Below are 18,007 nucleotides of genomic sequence, written 5' to 3'. Positions count from 1 at the left end.
CCGGGATCGAGTCCCACGTTCGGGCTCCCGGCATGGAGCCTGCTTCTCCCTCCTCCTGTGTCTCTGCCTCTCTCTCTCTCTATGTCTATCATAAATAAATAAATCTTAAAAAATAAATAAATAAAAATATCTATTTTATTTTAAGTAATCTCTACCCTCAATGTGGGGCTTAAACTTACAACCCTGAGTTGAGAGTTGCATGCTCCACCACCTGAGCTGGACAGGAGCCCCTAAACAAACTTTTAGTTCAATTGACTGGGAAGAAAGGATATAAAAGACTCAAATCATCAGAATCATAAATGGAAGTGTGGACATTATTACAAATTTTGTGGATATAAAAATGATTGTAAGAGAATATTATGAATGTTTATATGCCAGTAGACAGGATAACCTAGAGGAAATGGACAAATTTCTGGAAACAATCTAACAAAACTAAATCATGAAGAAATAGAAAATCTGAATATATCTATATTATTGAGATTGAACCACTAATCAAAAACTCCCAACAAAGTAAGGTCCTGGGTCAGATGACTTCACTGATGAATTTTACCAGATATTTAAAGAATGAACACTAATCCTTCCCCGACTCTTTTAAAAATTGAAGAAGAGGGAATACTATCTCACTCATTCTATGAGACCAGTGTTACCCTGATACCAAAAGCAAAGACACTATAAGAAAAGAAATTTACAGGCGTAAAAAGAAAAAAAGAAAAGAAAAGAAATTTACAGACCAATATCCCTGATGAAAATTGATGCAAAAATCCCCAATAAAATACTAGCAAACTGAGTACAAATGATACTTAGCCATGCAAATAAAAAGTTGGATATGTTAAAGAAAACATACCAGCAAACCAAATTCAGCAACATATTAAAAAAAGATTATCCATCTTGACCAAGTAGGATTTATTTCTGGAATGCAAGCCTGGTTCAATACACGAAAATCAATCAGTATAACACATCACATTAATAGAATGGAGGAGGAACCCACATGATTATGTCAGTTGATACAAAAAAAAATTTGACAAAATTTAACACACTTTTTAATAAAAAAAGAAAACCACACTTAATAAACTAGGAACGGAAGGAAGCTTCCTCAACAAGATAAAGGCCATGTATGAAAAACCAATAGCTAACATCACCCGCAATGGTAAAAGACTAAAAGTTTTCCCCTAAGATCCAGGACAAGACAAGGATGCCTTTTTGCCACTTCTACTCAACATAATACTGAAGTCCTAGCCAGGGCAACCAGGCAAGAACAAGAAAAGTCACCTACATTGGAAAGGAAGAAGTGAAATGATTTCTATTCACATATAACGTACTTTTATATGCAGACCCTTCTGTAGAAGTTATACACAATAAAACAGAGCTAATAAATTCTGCAAAGTCGCAGATACAAGATCAATGTAAAAAATCATGTGCATTTTTAGGGATTCCTGGGTGGCGCAGCAGTTTGGTGCCTGCCTTTGGCCCAGGGCGCGATCCTGGAGACCCGGGATCGAATCCCACGTCGGGCTCCCGGAGCATGAAGCCTGCTTCTCCCTCTGCCTATGTCTCTGCCTCTCTCTCTCTCTCTCTGTGTGACTATCATAAATAAATACAAATTTAAAAAAAAATCATGTGCATTTTTAAAAAAAATTTATTTATTTGAGAGAGAGAGAAAGCATGAGTGTGGGGGAGGGGCAGAGGGAGAGGAAGGGAGTCTCAAGCAGACTCCCCACTGAGCACAGAGCCCCATGCAGGGCTTGATCTCAAGATCCCAAGTTCATGACCTGAGCCAAAAGCAGGAGTCGAACGCTTAGTCGAACGCTTAACTGAATGGGTCACCTGGGCACTGCTCGCTGCAATTCTATACATGAAAAATGAACAATCCAAGAAAGGAATTAAGAAAACAATTCTGTTTAAAACAGCATCAAAAGTAATAAAATACTTAGGAATGAATTTAACAAAGGAGAAGAAAGACTTGTACATTGGAAATGCAAAACATTACCCCCCCCCTCAAATTACAGAAAGAGATAAACCAATGGAAAAAGATTTCCTGATGAATTGAAAGACTTAGCACTGATGGTGACAATATTCCCCTACGTGATTTACAGATCCTATGCAATCCTTACCAAAATCCAACTGGTACTCCTTGCAGAAATAGAAAAGCCAGTTCTAATATCCCTATGCAATCTCAAGGGACCACAAATTGCCAAAGCAATCTTGAAAAATATCAAAGTTGGAGGATTCAGATTTGATTTCAAAACTTATAAACCTACAGTAACAAAACAGTATTGTTCCGTCTGGCATTAAGACAGACATACAGACCAATGGGATGGAATAGAGACCCCAGGAGTAACCCCTCACATGTATGGTCAATTTTTAATAAGGGTGTGAATTTTAATAATAATTCATAACAAATGATGCTGGGTGAAATTGGGGGAAAGGGGAGTCTTTTCAACAAATGATTCTGGAGCATCTTTTTTAAAAAATATTTTATTTATTTATTCATGAGAGACACAGAGAGAGAGAGAGACAGAGACACAGGCAGAGGGAGAAGCAGGCTCCATGCAGGGAGCCCGACGTGGGACTCCATCCCAGGTCTCCAGGATCCCGCCCTGGGCTGAAGGCAGCGCTAAACCCCTGAGCCACCCGGGCTGCCCAATGCTGGAGCATCTTGTGCCAGAAAGTAAGCAAGTGTAAAAAAAAGGAAAACCCACATTGGTAGGGATGTGTCACGAGTACAGGAGCCAGCTGAAGGAGCTCTCAGTGGTCAAAACTGGAATAATTTGAGCCACAAGATAAGGTGATGCTGCGTTATGGCTCAAAGTGTAAAATAAATATGTGTGTGAATCCATACTGATATAAATAAATGATTGAATATGTTACTAAATGGGAGAGAAGAGACAAATCTCCTACACAGAATTCCAAATAAATTAAAACAGCTCCTTTACTGAATTCACAGCAATCAGTTTCAGTGCTAGAGGAAACACTGGGTTGGGCTTATTGAAATGAAGTCTATTGTCTCCAACATATTCCCTCCTAAGGGATTTTCAAGGGCACTTTCAATGGTGATTTTTGCTTTCCATGCTTTCCATGCTGAGGGCTGACTTTAGAAGTTAAATCTGAAGAAGATCGGGCCCTATTATAAACACTGCCTGTTAAAGCCCACTACAGGGCCATACTCGAGGCAGGACTCCACGTTTGCTTTTTAAATAGTTCTAAGGGTGCTTTATGGGGTATCATGTGATGTGATGTTTCTACAGTCATTTGGTGCTGAGACTGGAACATTGACCCCAAAATCAGATGCTGGTACCAATTCAGCTGACAGCCTCCACCTTCTTCCTAAACAAATCAGCCCCTGGCTGCCTCCTTTCTCTATCAGAGCCCTGCCCCATACAACCTTCTCATTCATTGCCTTAGGTGTCCAGCCTCGCATGTTACATTTGTGCCCACCCATCTATCCCACTTTATACCTATGTCTTCCTGTGAACACTTCCCACTAGAGGACTGATGATTAATAGTCCCTAAAACAGAAGTGACTTGGAAACCTGGCTTTCCCATAATAGCTGCAAAGACCTGGCACCGATTCAAGCCCACAAAACACGAGCCAAATTACACACTGAGTGGTGAAGGCATTTTTTTTTTTTTTCAAATCTCGCCCTTGTATGAATTAAGGTGGAACAAGCATTATGTGACCACATTGTTCAAATATAGGGAGATGATTGTACTCCCCTCCCCAACTTTGTTTGCATTTCTTGGTTCTTCTCCAACCCCCTGATTTGCAACTATACTTCTTTTTGATGCCCCCTCTTTCTTAGAAGAGGCCAGAGGGGAGGGTAGAAGGCAGTGTGGGGCTTCATCCCCTAGGAATGCAGAGCCAGTGAGAGGTCTTTAAGGAGGTCAGATTTATATTTTTGTGTTAGAAATCAAGCTCACTCTGATGGCAGTTGTTGTGTCTCCCAGTGATTTTACATAGGAAGAATTATCATGCAAGCAATCAATCTCAAAGGGATGTCAAGGGTTGAAAACCCAGCGAGGGTAGAGTATCCTGAAACCCACAGGCTCCAGTACACCTGAGTTTGAGCAGATATACTTCTGAGGCTTCCTGTTTTAATATCATCACTAGCCCCCTTTTTTCAATCAAAACTAACATTGAAGGGACAGGAATTGTGAATGGAGCACCGTTGTCCTTCTATGGTGAGAGGAATAGAGAGCAGTGGTCACTCTGGTCATATCTGGGTCAGTCGAAAGTTGTGAGAGGTGGGAGCTCATGTGAGCTCAGGATACCAGGACACTAGAAGAAAGGCAGAGACATGAGGTTCAGACATTCTGGTCCACGAAACAAACTGTACTAAACTAGCCATGTTTCCAAATCTTTGTCCCATCCTGATATACATAAAAAAGGGATATTTGCATAGCGCACTGGGATCAACTTGAGGGAGCTTGGATAATTCTAAACAGAGCTTCATGGAAGGGAGCCTGGCTAGCTCAGTTTGTAGAGCATGGGACTCTTAAATGCAACCTCACAGATAATAATTATTTACATAGTCTTTATATATATTCTTATAAAAATAAAAACAAAAAAATCTATGGTATTCTATGAGAAGAAAAATGAAAACAAAATGTTGGGGCAGATTTAAATATTGAATCCATGTAAAATTTCCTGATAACAACTCTGTGTTGTTGTTGTTGTTTTTATTTTTATTTTTATTTTTTTGTTGTTGTTTTTAAATGAAACTATAGCTTGTTTCTCTGTGTCGTTTTTATACCAATTTTTATGTTTAAACCTGCACAGAGGGGTGGCTGGCTGGCTCAGTCAGAAGAGGGTGTGTGACTCTTGATCTCAGGGTCATGAACTCAAGCCCCATGTTGGGTGTAGAGATTACTAAAAAATAAATAAGCCTTAAAAAAATAAAAATAAGGAAATGAAAAAACGTCTGCACATAAATCCTGATTAAGACATTTTAAATGATAATCTTTTCTGTTCTTGATAGTTACGAGAAAAAAATTTCCTTGGCACAAGAAGCAACGATGATAAGACATAAAGCCATTTTTTTCTATCATTTCGTACTTTTATGTAAGACTTGTATAGAAGTAGGTCATATAGTAAAATCTATGTGCCACTTGATTAATTTTCATGAACTCCCAGTACCACAAGCAGATGAAGAAACAGAATGATACCGGGGCACCTGAGTGGCTCAGTAGTTTAGCATCTGCCTTTGGCTCAGGTCATGATCCTGGGATTCCGGGATTGAGTCCTGCATTGGGCTCCCCGCAGGGAGCCTGCTTCTCCCTCTGCCTGTGTCTATGCCTCTTTCCCTCTGTGTCTCTCATGAATAAATAAATAAATAAATAAATAAATAAATAAATAAATAAATAAAATCTTTTTTTTTTTTTTTAAAGAATGATATCAGCATCCCAGAAGCCCCACACATGCTTCTCACAGCAGATACTCCCTCTGCCCTCCCAGGAGGGTAACCACCATGCAGACTTCTGGAAGTGTAATTTATACAGATATGCTTGTGCCCCTGTCTTTTGGTGCACATGTGTATGCGGTTCCGTTGAGCCTATATCTGGGGATGAAGATGCTGGGTCATGGCGTTCACATCTGTTCAGCTCCAGCAGAGATAGTTGAAGTGCTTCCAACCCACAGGAGTACAGAGCGTTCCAGCCGTTCCAGGTCTTTGCCAACATGTGGTAATGTCAGTTAAAGTCATTATTTTTTTAACAACGATTTACAAATTTACAGCAGTCGAAATTATATTTAAAGGCTATAAATAAATAAATAAAGGCTCTAATAGCTCTTTTCTTCCATTAACAACGGTAATGTTAACTTTTTTTTTTTTTTTTTTTTCTGATAATGGGACGGGATTTTGAATCCAAAGGAACTCAGTCACACCAAGTATTTGGAAATGATGAAACTAATGCATAGTTTGGGCAAGCTGGGTGGGAGCCCTCCCTGCCACCCCAGCTAAGATGTCACCGAAAGGCCCACTCAGCTACAAACAAAGAGATATTGCCCAAATATATGAGGCAAGGATTCGGGGCCACTCTCAGCAGTAGTAGTGACAGGAGCCCGCCCCCTCCCTCCAGGGCCGAGGGGTTCCCATCTTCAGGCTCCCTAGCAGGAATGCCCCAACTTGCATTATGGCCACATGCCTGTCTTTGGTGCAGCCATGATACTAATTCACTGTCTCGGTCAGAAAGCCATGGAGGTAGCAGATATATCATTGTCACCACAGTACAGAGGAGGAAACTGAGGCCCCAAAGGTAAAGGATTGTCCCCTGAGTGAAGCCAGAATCCCTGCTTCCCACCCCCTCCACCCCCACCGTTTATTCCTGCAGAGCCGTGCTCACAGTGTCCATCTTCTGAGAACAATATTCTGTTGGATGCTGCAAGGCTCTCTTATCAAAGGGAGGAGTAGAAGACCCAAAAACAGAACTCCAAGGGGCTACATGAATGGGGCACATTTCTCAGAAGTCCATTTTCCAGTGAACATCCCAGGGAGGCGAATGCTATTGTCCCAGAACCACGGAGAGTTCCTGTCAGTTTCCCTGTTCTCTTCCATTCTCTCTCTCTGCCCCCTCTCCCATCAGGTGCCTAGTCCGGTCTTCCTCTCTCTTTCCTCTCCCCCCTCTCCAGCCTAGCTCTCTCCTCCTATTTTTTAAGTAGCTAAAATACAGGATTGGAAGATTCTAGACACACGTGTTCTCCTTGTATCTATTGACAGAAGATATATGTTCTCTGTTTTAAACTTTAAACCAGGCACATTTAATCTTTTATGTCTTCGAAAATAAAATTAAAAACCAATTAGGTTGCTCTGTAACTTTCTGGCTGTGGATTCTGGGTGCTTTATGTACCGCTCTGTGCCTCAGTTTCCTCATCTGTAAAACAGGAACGCAAACAGCACCTATTTTGTAGAGTTGTTGTGAAGATGAAATGAGTTGATACTTAAAAACAGCTTTTTTCACTTACTTGAACAGCTTCAGTGAAATAATTAATGTGCCATAGAATTTACTCTTTTAAGGTGCCCAATTCAGGGGTTTTAGTAGAGTCAGAGTTGTGCACCCATCATCATGATCTAATTCTAGAACATAATTATTATCCCCAATAGGAAACTCATTTGCAGTCACACTCTCTATCTCCCAAATCCCCCAGCCTTTGGCAAACAGTAATCTGCTTTATGTCTACAGATTTGGACACTTTCCTATAAATGGAATCATACAATACCTGGTCTTTTATGTTTCTTTTACTTAGCATACTGTTTTCAACGCTTCAAAGTTCATCTATGTTGCAGCATGTATCAATACTTCTTTTCTTTTCATGTATACATAATATATTTTTTCACCTTGGTGCTTAAAAATTTTAAATTCTAAAATTTTCCTACAATTTATTTTCTTCCTAACTTTATTGAGGCATAATTCACAAATAAAAATAGTTTATATTTACAGTATACAATGTGATGATTTGATATACCTATACATTATGAAACAATTACTGCAATCAAACTTTTTTTTTTTTTAAGATTTTATTTATTTATTCATAGACACAGAGAGAGAGAGGCAGAGACACAGGCAGAGGGAGAAGCAGGCTCCATGCAGGGAGCCCGATGTGGGACTCGATCCCGGGTCTCCAGGATCACACCCCAGGCTGCAGGTGGTGAAACCGCTGCGCCACCGGGGCTAGCCTCAAGCTCTTTAATACACCCATGACTTCACATGGTTATCTTTTTGGTGTGTGGTGAGAACACTTAAGAACTACTCTCTAAGGAAATTTCAAGTATACAACACAGTGTTATTCACTATAGTCAGCATGCTGTACTTTAAGGTCCCTAGAACTCATTTGTCTTATAACTGAAACGGCCAATAGGTAGATGACAAGGTTCTCGACATCACTAATTGTCAGGAAAACACAAATTATAACCACAAAGAGGTATCACCTTACACCTGTTAGAGTGGCTGTCATCAGAAAGACAAGAAGTCACAAGTATTGGCAATGGTGAGGATGTGGAGTAAAGGGAACCCTTGTACACTGTTGGTAGGAATATAAAGTGGTACAGCCATTATGAAAAACAGTATGCAGATTCCTCGAGAAATTAAAAATAGAACTACCATTTGATTCAGCAGTTGCACTTCTGGGGTATACATCCATAGGAAATAAAATCAGGATTTTGAGGAGCTATCTGTACTCCCATGTTAGTTGCAACATTACTCAAAATAGCCAAGATATGTTAACACTGTGACCACTGACAGATGAATGGATAAGGAGTATGTCATTCTCTCTCTCTCTCACACACACACAGGAATATTATTCTGCCACGAAAAAGAGGGAAATCCATTTTCTTTTTTTCTTTTCTTTTTTTGGGGGGCGGAATCCATTTTCAACAACATGGATGAACCTGGAGGGTATTATGCTAAGTGAAATAAGCCAGACACAGAAAGACAAATACCATCTGATCTCACTTCTATGTAGAACCTACAAAAGTCAAAGTCACAGAAGAGAGAGTAGAATGGGGGGAATGGAGATGCTGAGAAAGGGATAAACAGCTTTGAAATGCACACAGCACACTGATGTCCTAAGTGTCCTTCAACGTTACGAAGTGATTTTCTTTAACCCTCCCAGTGGGTCCGTGGGTCTCAATTTTACGCCCTCTCACTTGTCGTAGGAGCTCTGCCCCTCCTTACCTCTGTGATTATTTCAGGAGCACCTCTTGCTGAGATTCTCTGATGGTTAAGCAGGACTCTTCCATCTAGTTTACCACTGAGAAAAAGAAAGCAAGGAATTCAAGACCACTAAGTACCTGGCTCCTGGAGGAGAGTTGCTAGAAGGTTCTGACAGAAAACTGGGTCTTGAATCTTGTATGTTAGATGTGACTCTGGAGCAGGATTCCACACCCACACTTGACCTTGGGGAACAGTTCATTGCTGTTTTAGCTTGGGTTGCTGTAACAAAAATACCGAAGACTGCATAGCTTAAACAACAGAAAATTGTCGTTATGGAGGCTGGGAAGTCTGAGATCAGGGTGCCAGCCTGGGTGGGTTCCAGGGAGGGCCCTTCCTGGTTTACGGATGGCCATCTTCTCGCTATGTCTTCATGTGGTGGAGAGCAAGCTCTAGTCTCTTGCTCTTCTTATAAGGACATTAATCCATTCTGCGGGCTCTACCTTTATGACCTTATCTAAACCTAACTACCTCCCAAAAGCCCCATCTCCTATACCACCCCACTAGGGGGTTAGGATTTCAACCTAAGAGTCTCAGCAGGGGGCACAAACATGGAGTCCATAACTACTGCTACTTGCCTACTTTTCCTGTCTTTTTTTGTTGTGATTTTTGGATATAGGAGTCTGCAGTCATTTTCTCACATACCAGTCATTTATGTGACAATGACCACACAAAATATCCTGCTGAGGTTCATAAATAATTAAACAGATAATCCACGTTTTGACACTGTTAACATATAAATGATTTTTAAAAGTAGAATAAAACTACACTTCAAGAAGACAAATTGAAAAATCAGTCACGATAGAACGGAAGGCCATCTAATTCTGACAAATTCTAAGGCCATGTAGGTCTGTCTGCTGAAGGCTCACTGGCTTACAGAGAAAAATACCTGGAGTCCATCACAAGTAAAAAGCAGTCTAATGCAGTTTGTTTTGTTTTTTTCTTCTATTTGGAAAGTATACAAATATACTTGAATTAAAGCGCTTCCCGTTCCATAGTCCATTAAGGCAGGAACCCAGGTTTCCAATTCAATGGTACATCTTTCTCTGGCTGAGAAAAATGACATGGACAAAATGTGATTTGAAAAGAGTATTTACATTTTTTTGTTTCATTACAGTTCTTAAAAGTGATAATCCCCTCGTGCCATTTACGCTGAAATAACAGAAACTGGAATAGCGAAGCCCCGCAGCAGTGAGCGACCGAGAAGCCCCGGGTGATGCTAAGCGAGCCCCGGCCCTCAACGCCGTGCACGGTTGTTTCCACAGGAAGCAGCCTGCTGCGTGTGGACCCCAGCGGGAGTATTCCACTAACTCCAACACTCCATTGCCTGCGCTGCCAGGTACTTCACAGCTTCTGGAAAGCCACACTTCTTTCTACCACAAGGAAAAGTGAAAATGGCGCACCCTATCATTCATTCATTCATTTTCCGAGAAACGTGGGAATCGGGAGCCCCGTCCTGCCGGCGCAGGGCTGAGGCAGCGAAGGTGGACGGGCGACCTCCTGAAGATCACACGCGCCGTGGCCGTTCGGATGCTCTTTAGGCTTTTAAGGAAGGTTTCAAGGAAGATCAGAGACTGATCCGCCAGCGCACAGCACCAGGAGGAAATCAGGTGGCCGTTCCTACGACGTTTTGTTACGAATCTTCAAGCAAAAACTACATCCTCCGGTGGCACCAGCCCCGCCAAAGGGGCAACGAGGCTGCTGTGGAGCGAAGGCCCCGCGGGTCCGCGTCGCGCTCGGAGGAGGCGGGGCAGGGGGGCGGGGAGCGGCTCTCCGTCGGGTCCCAGGCCCGCGCCCGCAGGCACGCTTTCCGCGGAGCAGACGCCGCTCGGCTCTCGATTGCTCGCGCCTGGCACGTCGGCGGCGCACCGGGCGGCCGGGGCTCTGCGCTCGAGCGGTCGAGCCTGACCCGCACCCGCGGAGACTAGCTCGGCCGCGGCCCCGGGCCCCCGGCGGGGAGGAGGAGGCCGCAGCGGCGGGCGCGGGGATGTCGAGGAGCTCGAAGGCGGTGCTGGGCCTCTCGGTGGTGCTGACGGCGGCCACCGTGGCCGGCGTGCATCTGAAGCAGCGGCTGGACCGGCAGGTCGGTGTCACGTGACCGCCTCTTCCGGGGCCCGCGCGGGGCGGCGGCGGCGGCGGCGGCGGCCTCGGGCCCTCGGGTCTGTCTCCGCGTGCTTCTCCGCCGCTCTTCGTCTCTCCCTCCCGCGCTCTCGCCCCCGCGGCCGGGCCGCCGCGTCCTGGCCCGCGCCCGGAGCCCCGGCGCCCCCCGCCAGCCTGCAGCGGCGCGCATCTGCGGCGTCTCCCCCGGGCCGCTGCGGAGTCGCGGCGGGGAAGGGGTTTGCGTGGGTTCCCTCAGCCGGGGGTCGGCTTCGCCCCAGCCGCAGCCCCAGCCCCAGCCCCAGCCCCGAGGTTGAGGCGCCATCCTAATGTGTTTCCGTGCCAGTGAGATTTTATCCCAGGATTAACGAGGCTTCCCGCATCCACTTTCCGTGCCTTTGCCCAAGGTAATTTGGTGGATTCCCGCCCCCCCCCCCCCCCCCCCCCGCCCTCGGTGTTTTAAGGAGCAGTTTGCGATGGAAATCCTGTTCTGGGAACTAGAGATGCCAGCCTCCGTACTTTCTTTTTTCCGTGCCCTTCCTTCTGGAAATAGCCGTGGCCTCCTGATGGGTAGACCGCCCGTCCATTCTGTGTCTCTCAGGTCATATTTTCTTTACTCTGGCTGGCAGATGTGTAATGACCGATCTCTGTGTGTCGGGCACCACACTAGGCACGTGGGGAAACAAAGATAAGGACCGGCCTTCCTGAGTCTGTAAGTGATTCACAGCAGAGCTGAACGCTGGCTGGGCACAGGCACCTAGGCCAGCGCGTCTGTTAGGGTTGAGCCGAGTTCGCCCGGGGTGAAAGTAATGAACGGGGTGAATCACTAGTAAACGGTCTTTTCTTGCATCGAGCTGGTCAGTGTGCTTAGTATACAGAGATGAAGCAGAAGAGGTCTTTGTCCTCCTCCGAAGTCTGGAAATCCGAGAAAGGTGTGATGGTGTAAGAACTTTGGGGAGGGGATATTGAGGTGAATGACGACAGCATGAAAGAGGTTAGAGATTTGGGAATAAAGTATGACTTCTAGGGGGGTAGCTTTTGGAGTAGAGGCAGGAGAGTCCTCTTCTAAGAAGTGAAAGGAAATGAGGGTTATCAAAAGAAATTTGAGATGGAGCAGAGAATGGTGTGTCCAATGTAGCGCTGAGGTCAGAGAAGGCAGGAATTTTCAAAGAGTGTGGGTAGCGTGGGTGAGACCTTGGTTCTGAACTAGCTGTGCATCTCATGTTCCTGGGAAGTTTTTACAACATAACCTTCTCCAGATCTTTTAAATCAGAATCTCTTGGAGATGGAATGGGGGGGAGGCTTAGGTATGTTTTAAAAGCTACCTAGAGAATTCTGACATGCAGCCAGAGTTGAGTATCACTATGCTAGAGAGTGGAAGAACAGAAAGATTAAGATATTTGGAAGTCAGATGAAGAAACGATTGACCAGAACAACCTGTGTTTATTTTACGTCTGGTCATTCATTCACTGTGGACTTTCTCTCTAGCCTGCCTGGGAAGGAGTAAAACAGATGATTGACATGGTGGGTGTGTTGGAAGGTTCAAGGAAACAAGAAATAAAATAATGACCATAGTTTTCTCTCATTTTTTTTGACTGCCTACTACGTACCAGGCACCGACATTGATCCTTACGGGAACCCTGTGAAACGAGTAGTACATGAGTAATGGTGAAGAGGTCTTCTTGGTGGTTAGTAAGGCCGTTAAGGGGAAGTCACAGGCAATCAGCGTATATTAAAACTTGGAGGAAGATAGCAAATGGTGGCAGGAAAGCAGGTTCCTAAGCTATATGCTGGAGTCTGAGAAAGGAAGGGTAGGATCTCAGAGGCAGGTATGGAAAGAATGATTCCAGCGGATGGCCTGCGCTTTGGGGGGCAGGGTGGGGTGTGTGGGTGGGTGTGTCATGGTATAAGGAACACAGGACCCAAGAACTGGAGAGGGAGGAGGCAAATGTCTTTGCACATCTAGCCAAGGAGCGGTGTTCCAGAAAGTTGATTTTTGGTTGTGTTGTCTGTTCCAGCACGCTTAAATTCCCCAACTCCTCCGTAATAATGAATGAACCTCTAGGTCTGAAGGAGGTCTGGCAAGTAGGTATTCTGTGAGTTTTTTAAATAGACCTAATAATTTAAAACAAAAAAACGAAAACCCAGGCCCTGGACCCCACTCTCATTAATTCTACCTCACAAGGCCACTGTTAAAGACATCAGTTTGTGACCTAAAAGACTATAAAATGGTAGTTATTAGTAATGACTGGATTTTTGCTTTGAAAAGTCTCACCTTAGGCGCTAGGTCCATGTTCTGGAATTTTTTTACCAGTCTTTAGTGCTTATCAAAGTATCACTGATGGGTCTTTATTTTTTCCTCTGCCAGTAGCATTGTATTTTTTTCCATCTCTCTCGGTTATATAATTGGATAGTAATTCTGTATAATTTTTTACTACTTCTCTTTACACACTAGAAGAAGCCAAGATCTTTCCTTTCTTGTATCCTGACTATTTAAGTTTCTGTAATCTTTTCTTTTTCTTTCTTTGATGTTTTATTATTCAGCTACAATAATTGATGACAGGAAAGTAGTTCATACAGTTACTATAGTAAATCTCACCAAGTCTTTTAAAACCTAGAATACCAATTAAACTTTTAAAGTTCAACACAGGAGCAGTTTTTTTCTTTTTAAATTAATGTTATTTCCCATTAAATTCTATACTGAATGTCCAGTTCAGGAATTTCTTAAAATGTAAGAAATCATTTCTACTGGTGGAACACACTACCAAATTAATCTGATGGTTTATTACATTTTATATTTATACAGAAAGTTGAAATAGTAATTGGGCATTTGGAGTCTGAAAGTTTTAGTGGTTTTTGGTAGCACTGTTATTCCGATTGAATGGCACAAGGATGGGAACCACCTGTTTAGGGTGTTACTAAAATCTGTTTCTTACGTTTTTAGAGGCTTCACGATGGAGTGATCAGAGACATTGAGAGACAAAATCGGAAAAAAGAAAACATTCGTCTTTTGGGAGAACAGATTATTTTGACTGAGCAACTTGAAGCAGAAAGAGAGAAGATGTTATTGGCAAAAGGATCTCAAAAAACATGACTTGAAATGAATGTCACATATTAATGGGACAGTGTTGAGTGTGGTTGTGCCACTGTGGATGGAGAATAGCTTAGTGAGGTCTTCCAAGTTTGCTTTGGTCACAGTCCTTTCAAGCTTGGCCAAAGAAAAGGACAGTGGATCATATATTCTAAATTATTGCTTTAAAAGTCAGTAAATCAGGCAGACACTCTTCTGAAGAATTTCTGTCAGTTTGTGTGATCCTGATAGAAGCCTCTTTGTAAGCTTGGTGTCTAGAGTTTAGGATTATTAGTGAAAAGCACCTTGGAACCTGTGAGAGGAAGGGATGGATAGTAACATCCACCTGAGTAGTTTGATAAGCCGGCATGATGATGAAGCCACCAGAACATCTACCTCAGAAGGGCTGGAGGAGGGGGAGGTGGAGGGGGAGACTCTCCTGATCGTGGAATCGGAGGACCAGGCTTCAGTGGACTTGTCTCATGATCAGAGTGGGGATTCCCTCAACAGTGATGAAGGAGATGTGTCGTGGATGGAGGAGCAGCTGTCCTACTTCTGTGACAAGTGCCAAAAATGGATACCGGCCAGTAAGGAGCTTCTTAATTCCTTTGATTTGTCAATTACTATGTGAAGGTTTGTTTTTTTAACCTGTGAACAAAACATGAATGTAAAATGGACCTAAATAAAAAGATAATTATTATATTTATCATCAGTTTAGTTGGCTAATGACAGATTTATATAAAACGTAGATAACATTTGTATTAATAAAAATTACTATCAACCTCATGTTAAATTAACATTTTTGATGGCAATCCAATAAAAATCAGAAAATTGGAAATTCTGCGTTATTTAAAGAATTAGCCACATTGTTCTAACAAGATCATGTTATGGATTTGGGACCAAATAATAGGCCCAGTATAGAATTAAAGTTCAAGTTACTCTGGTAATATTTAACTCCCATGGAAAACTATTGTTAAATGCTGAAATCAGAGTTAGCTGATTAAAAGTATTTTGTGCTCTTTTTCTGGGACCATTCTTGTTTTCCACTTGCCGGCCTCCTCGATCTGCTGGCAAGAGATACATGCACACACATTCCCCTGATACCACACTCTTTCAGCTTAATCTTTGCATCTGTCAGCTTCTTGGCTCTCAAGGAGCATGCTTTGCCAGCCATCATGAGTCTTACCAAAACAGGATTTTCCCATTAGGCAGAGACTAGTAAAGACATATGTACCAGAAGAATTCTTTGTGTAATAGTTTGTAACTGGTCAGAGAAATTTCTGTGTATGTATGTGTGTGTATGTATGTATATGTATGTACATATACATACACATATACATACACACATGTATACACATGTTGATGTGAAGGGGGTAATTTTCTGGTACGTGGAAATGTGTCTAACATGAATTTAACTATTCAGATTAAGTTACTAATAATAAATTAACATTGTCATAGGAAACCTTCTAGAACTTGCTATGCATTAGCTAGTGTTTGTTTCTGAGCAGTTTCTGATTATTGATTCATGCACCTGCCTGAAGATCTCAGTGACATTCCCCTTGTCCTCTAAGGATGTATTTTAAACTGTCCTTCACAGTTGTCTCCCTGCTAACTTCTTCAGCTTCTCTGTGTGGTGTCCTTTCCCCACACAACCAGAACTTTGTATTAGAGTAAGCTTTTAATTCTCCACAAACAACTCTTTTCTTATCCTAAGATCTTAGCATCTCTTAATTTCTTCTCTGGAATATGTGTCTCTCCAGCCCCTGTGGCCTCCCTGCCATACACACAGGCACCCCTCTTCACCTGGCCAATTCTAGTCATCCTTCAGGTTTCCTGTAGACCCCACTTTTTCTAGCTCTACCATCTTCCCAGCATGGTTTGGGTCTCCCTTCTGTGTGCCCTCTCGTTTCCCTAAGCCCACACCACATTCTGTTCCAGAGGTTACCCTGTCTCCCAGAGCATCAGCATCACCTGGGGAACAAAAAATTCAGAGACTCAGACTCCTCTTTCAGAGATTGATTCATTCTGTGTGGGATAGGCCCAGGCACTTAAAAACAAAACAAAACAAAAAAACACTCCCTGGGTGATTCTGATGCACAGTGAGGATGGAGAACCATTGTGCTATTCTGAGGACCTATTTTCTCATCTGTGGCCCTTAGAATTTATAAAATGCCAAGAGCAGGCTTTCGTATTCCAGTTCCTGCACCAGTGCCTGCCATGCAGTGGGAACTCAGATACTGCTTGAAAGAATGTATAAAGACATCCATGGGAGTCAGGAATGTTAACAGTTGGAAAATCCAATGACAGCAATAAAAACTTGCTTTTCCAGTATCTTTCTCCTTAAAATTAGGGAACCACGATCTCAACAGGCATACACTATGTTAGAAAAATAAAAATCTTTTCTTCTGCCTTCCCTGTTCTTATCCTGCTATCATGGGTTGGCTGAAAAAGAAGAAAAACGTGGAAAGTGTGGAAAATCTGGTTGATAAACTGATAAATACTGCTGTAGATAAACCTATGATGTGCCTTTTTGTTTTTCTCCTAGGTCAGCTGAGGGAACAGCTCAGTTACCTTAAGGGTGATAATTTTTTTAGGTTCACTTGTTCTGATTGCTCGGAAGATGGCAAGGAGCAGTATGAAAGGCTGAAGCTCACGTGGCAGCAAGTGAGTAGAAAGCTTTTCCCCTCAAATTTATGAATTCGATCCCCCAAAGAATTTAGTGGAATGAATATTCAGAGAATGAGGAGCTTACTTCTAGGCTCTTGAGCTGTTTTGGGGTCGTTGAGCTGTTTATTTCACAATGACAGTGTAATGAAGTTAGACACTTCAAATACATGGAGAAAGGACTTCTTTGTAAAAATACTCAATGCTAACTTAGTGAATTAGGTTTGAGATTCTTGAAAACCTCAGACACAGAATTTCATATTGGAATTGAAAAGGAGGTCCATATGTTTCTGGCAGCCATGTTTAGAACAATAAAACCGTTTAAAAAATATAAAATTGCCACATTAGAAATAGTTTTGGGAGGTATAATATGGCTCAATTGCAGAAACTGACATAAATCCAGATTTTCTGTATTTAAACTCAGACATGCGTGTTGTTTTTTTTTTTTTTTTTTTTAAGATTTTACTTATTCATGAGAGACAGAGAGGCAGAGACACAGGCAGAGGGAGAAGCAGGCTTCATGCAGGGAGCCCGACGTGGGACTGAATCTTGGGTCTCCAGGATCATGCTCTGGGCTGAAGGCAGCACTAAACCGCTGAGCCACCCAGGCTGCCCTTGAATATATATATATATATTTTTTTTTTTTAATTTATTTTTTATTGGTGTTCAATTTGCCTACATATAGAATAACACCCAGTGCTCATCCCATCAAGTGCCCCCCTCAGTGCCCGTCACCCAGTCATCCCCACCCCCTGCCCACCTCCCCTTTCGCCACCCCTAGTTCGTTTCCCAGAGTTAGGAGTCTCTCATGTTCTGTCTCCCTTTCTGATATCCTTGAATATTTTTTGTTTGAGGTATACCTTTGTCCACCTTTTAACCATCTCTAGTACCGGCACCCTAATCCAACCCAACTATAGCCTGAACGATAGCTTTTTTGTGATCCCCAGATTGCCTTAAATTTTTTTTTTTTCTTAAATTACTATGTCTATAACAGGGTACCAATGTCAACAGTAAGTTCTAAAAATGAACGAATTATATGTTACTTTCTCAGTATTTATGTTTATTCACTTTAACAAATAGTGCCTACAACAAACCCAGTGCTGCTTAGGCCTGGAAACTGCTGTGCTGAGCGAAGCAGCTAGGTAGCTGGCCTTCTAAGCATTTATTTTAGACAATAAGCAGACAAACACGTTAATTACCCATAGCACTTTTTTTTGCCATGAAGGAAATAAACAGGGTAATGAGGAAGAGAGATTAGATGAAATGATCTTAGCCACTTAAGATATTCCTTATAAACTGCAGTTGCTGTAGCAGCTTTGACTGTTATCTCAATTATCAGTGCTTCACTGGGAGATGTGCTAATGAAATCTGTCAGGGGTGAATTTAGGGAGGATTTTTTGACTTAGTTGAAAATATGCAAGTGGAGTTTGTACTGAGGATATAGTCTCAAATTTTATAAATGTGATGTTTTTC

General features: G+C 42.6%; 3 protein-coding genes across 3 annotated transcripts in view; 2 read left to right on the top strand and 1 right to left on the bottom strand.

The window, feature by feature from the left end:
* The window catches only part of OVOL2 (ovo like zinc finger 2), a 78,389-nt gene extending 67,831 nt beyond the window's left edge, over nucleotides 1–10,558 (bottom strand). The window contains exon 1 of the mRNA XM_072799945.1: nucleotides 8,784–10,558. The gene's annotated coding sequence lies outside the window, so the exon portion shown is untranslated. The remainder of the gene's footprint in view (nucleotides 1–8,783) is intronic.
* Nucleotides 10,559–10,582: 24 nt separating this feature from the next.
* PET117 (PET117 cytochrome c oxidase chaperone) lies at nucleotides 10,583–14,891 on the top strand. Its single transcript, XM_072799948.1, has 2 exons — nucleotides 10,583–10,786; nucleotides 13,745–14,891. The coding sequence occupies exons 1-2, from the start codon at nucleotides 10,691–10,693 to the stop codon at nucleotides 13,892–13,894; spliced, it is 246 nt and encodes an 81-aa protein (XP_072656049.1). The 5' UTR covers nucleotides 10,583–10,690; the 3' UTR covers nucleotides 13,895–14,891.
* KAT14 (lysine acetyltransferase 14) overlaps nucleotides 14,199–18,007 on the top strand; it is a 35,114-nt gene continuing 31,305 nt past the window's right edge. Inside the window, exons 1-2 of the mRNA XM_072799943.1 lie at nucleotides 14,199–14,457; nucleotides 16,416–16,534. Coding sequence (XP_072656044.1) covers nucleotides 14,199–14,457; nucleotides 16,416–16,534 — 378 coding nt within the window. The remainder of the gene's footprint in view (nucleotides 14,458–16,415; nucleotides 16,535–18,007) is intronic.

This window comes from Canis lupus, chromosome 26 (assembly GCF_048164855.1).
Source record: "Canis lupus baileyi chromosome 26, mCanLup2.hap1, whole genome shotgun sequence".
Classification (NCBI taxonomy): domain Eukaryota; kingdom Metazoa; phylum Chordata; class Mammalia; order Carnivora; family Canidae; genus Canis; species Canis lupus.
This window is presented reverse-complemented; position numbering and strand designations above follow the sequence as displayed.

What these genes read in the sequence shown, in the direction of transcription:
- PET117 (XM_072799948.1), top strand. Translation starts at nt 10,691, where the DNA reads ATGTCGAGGAGCTCGAAGGCGGTGCTGGGCCTCTCGGTGGTGCTGACG. An exon ending in AGCAGCGGCTGGACCGGCAG is followed by an intron (nt 10,787 to 13,744) that starts GTCGGTGTCACG and finishes TTACGTTTTTAG; the next exon opens with AGGCTTCACGATGGAGTGAT.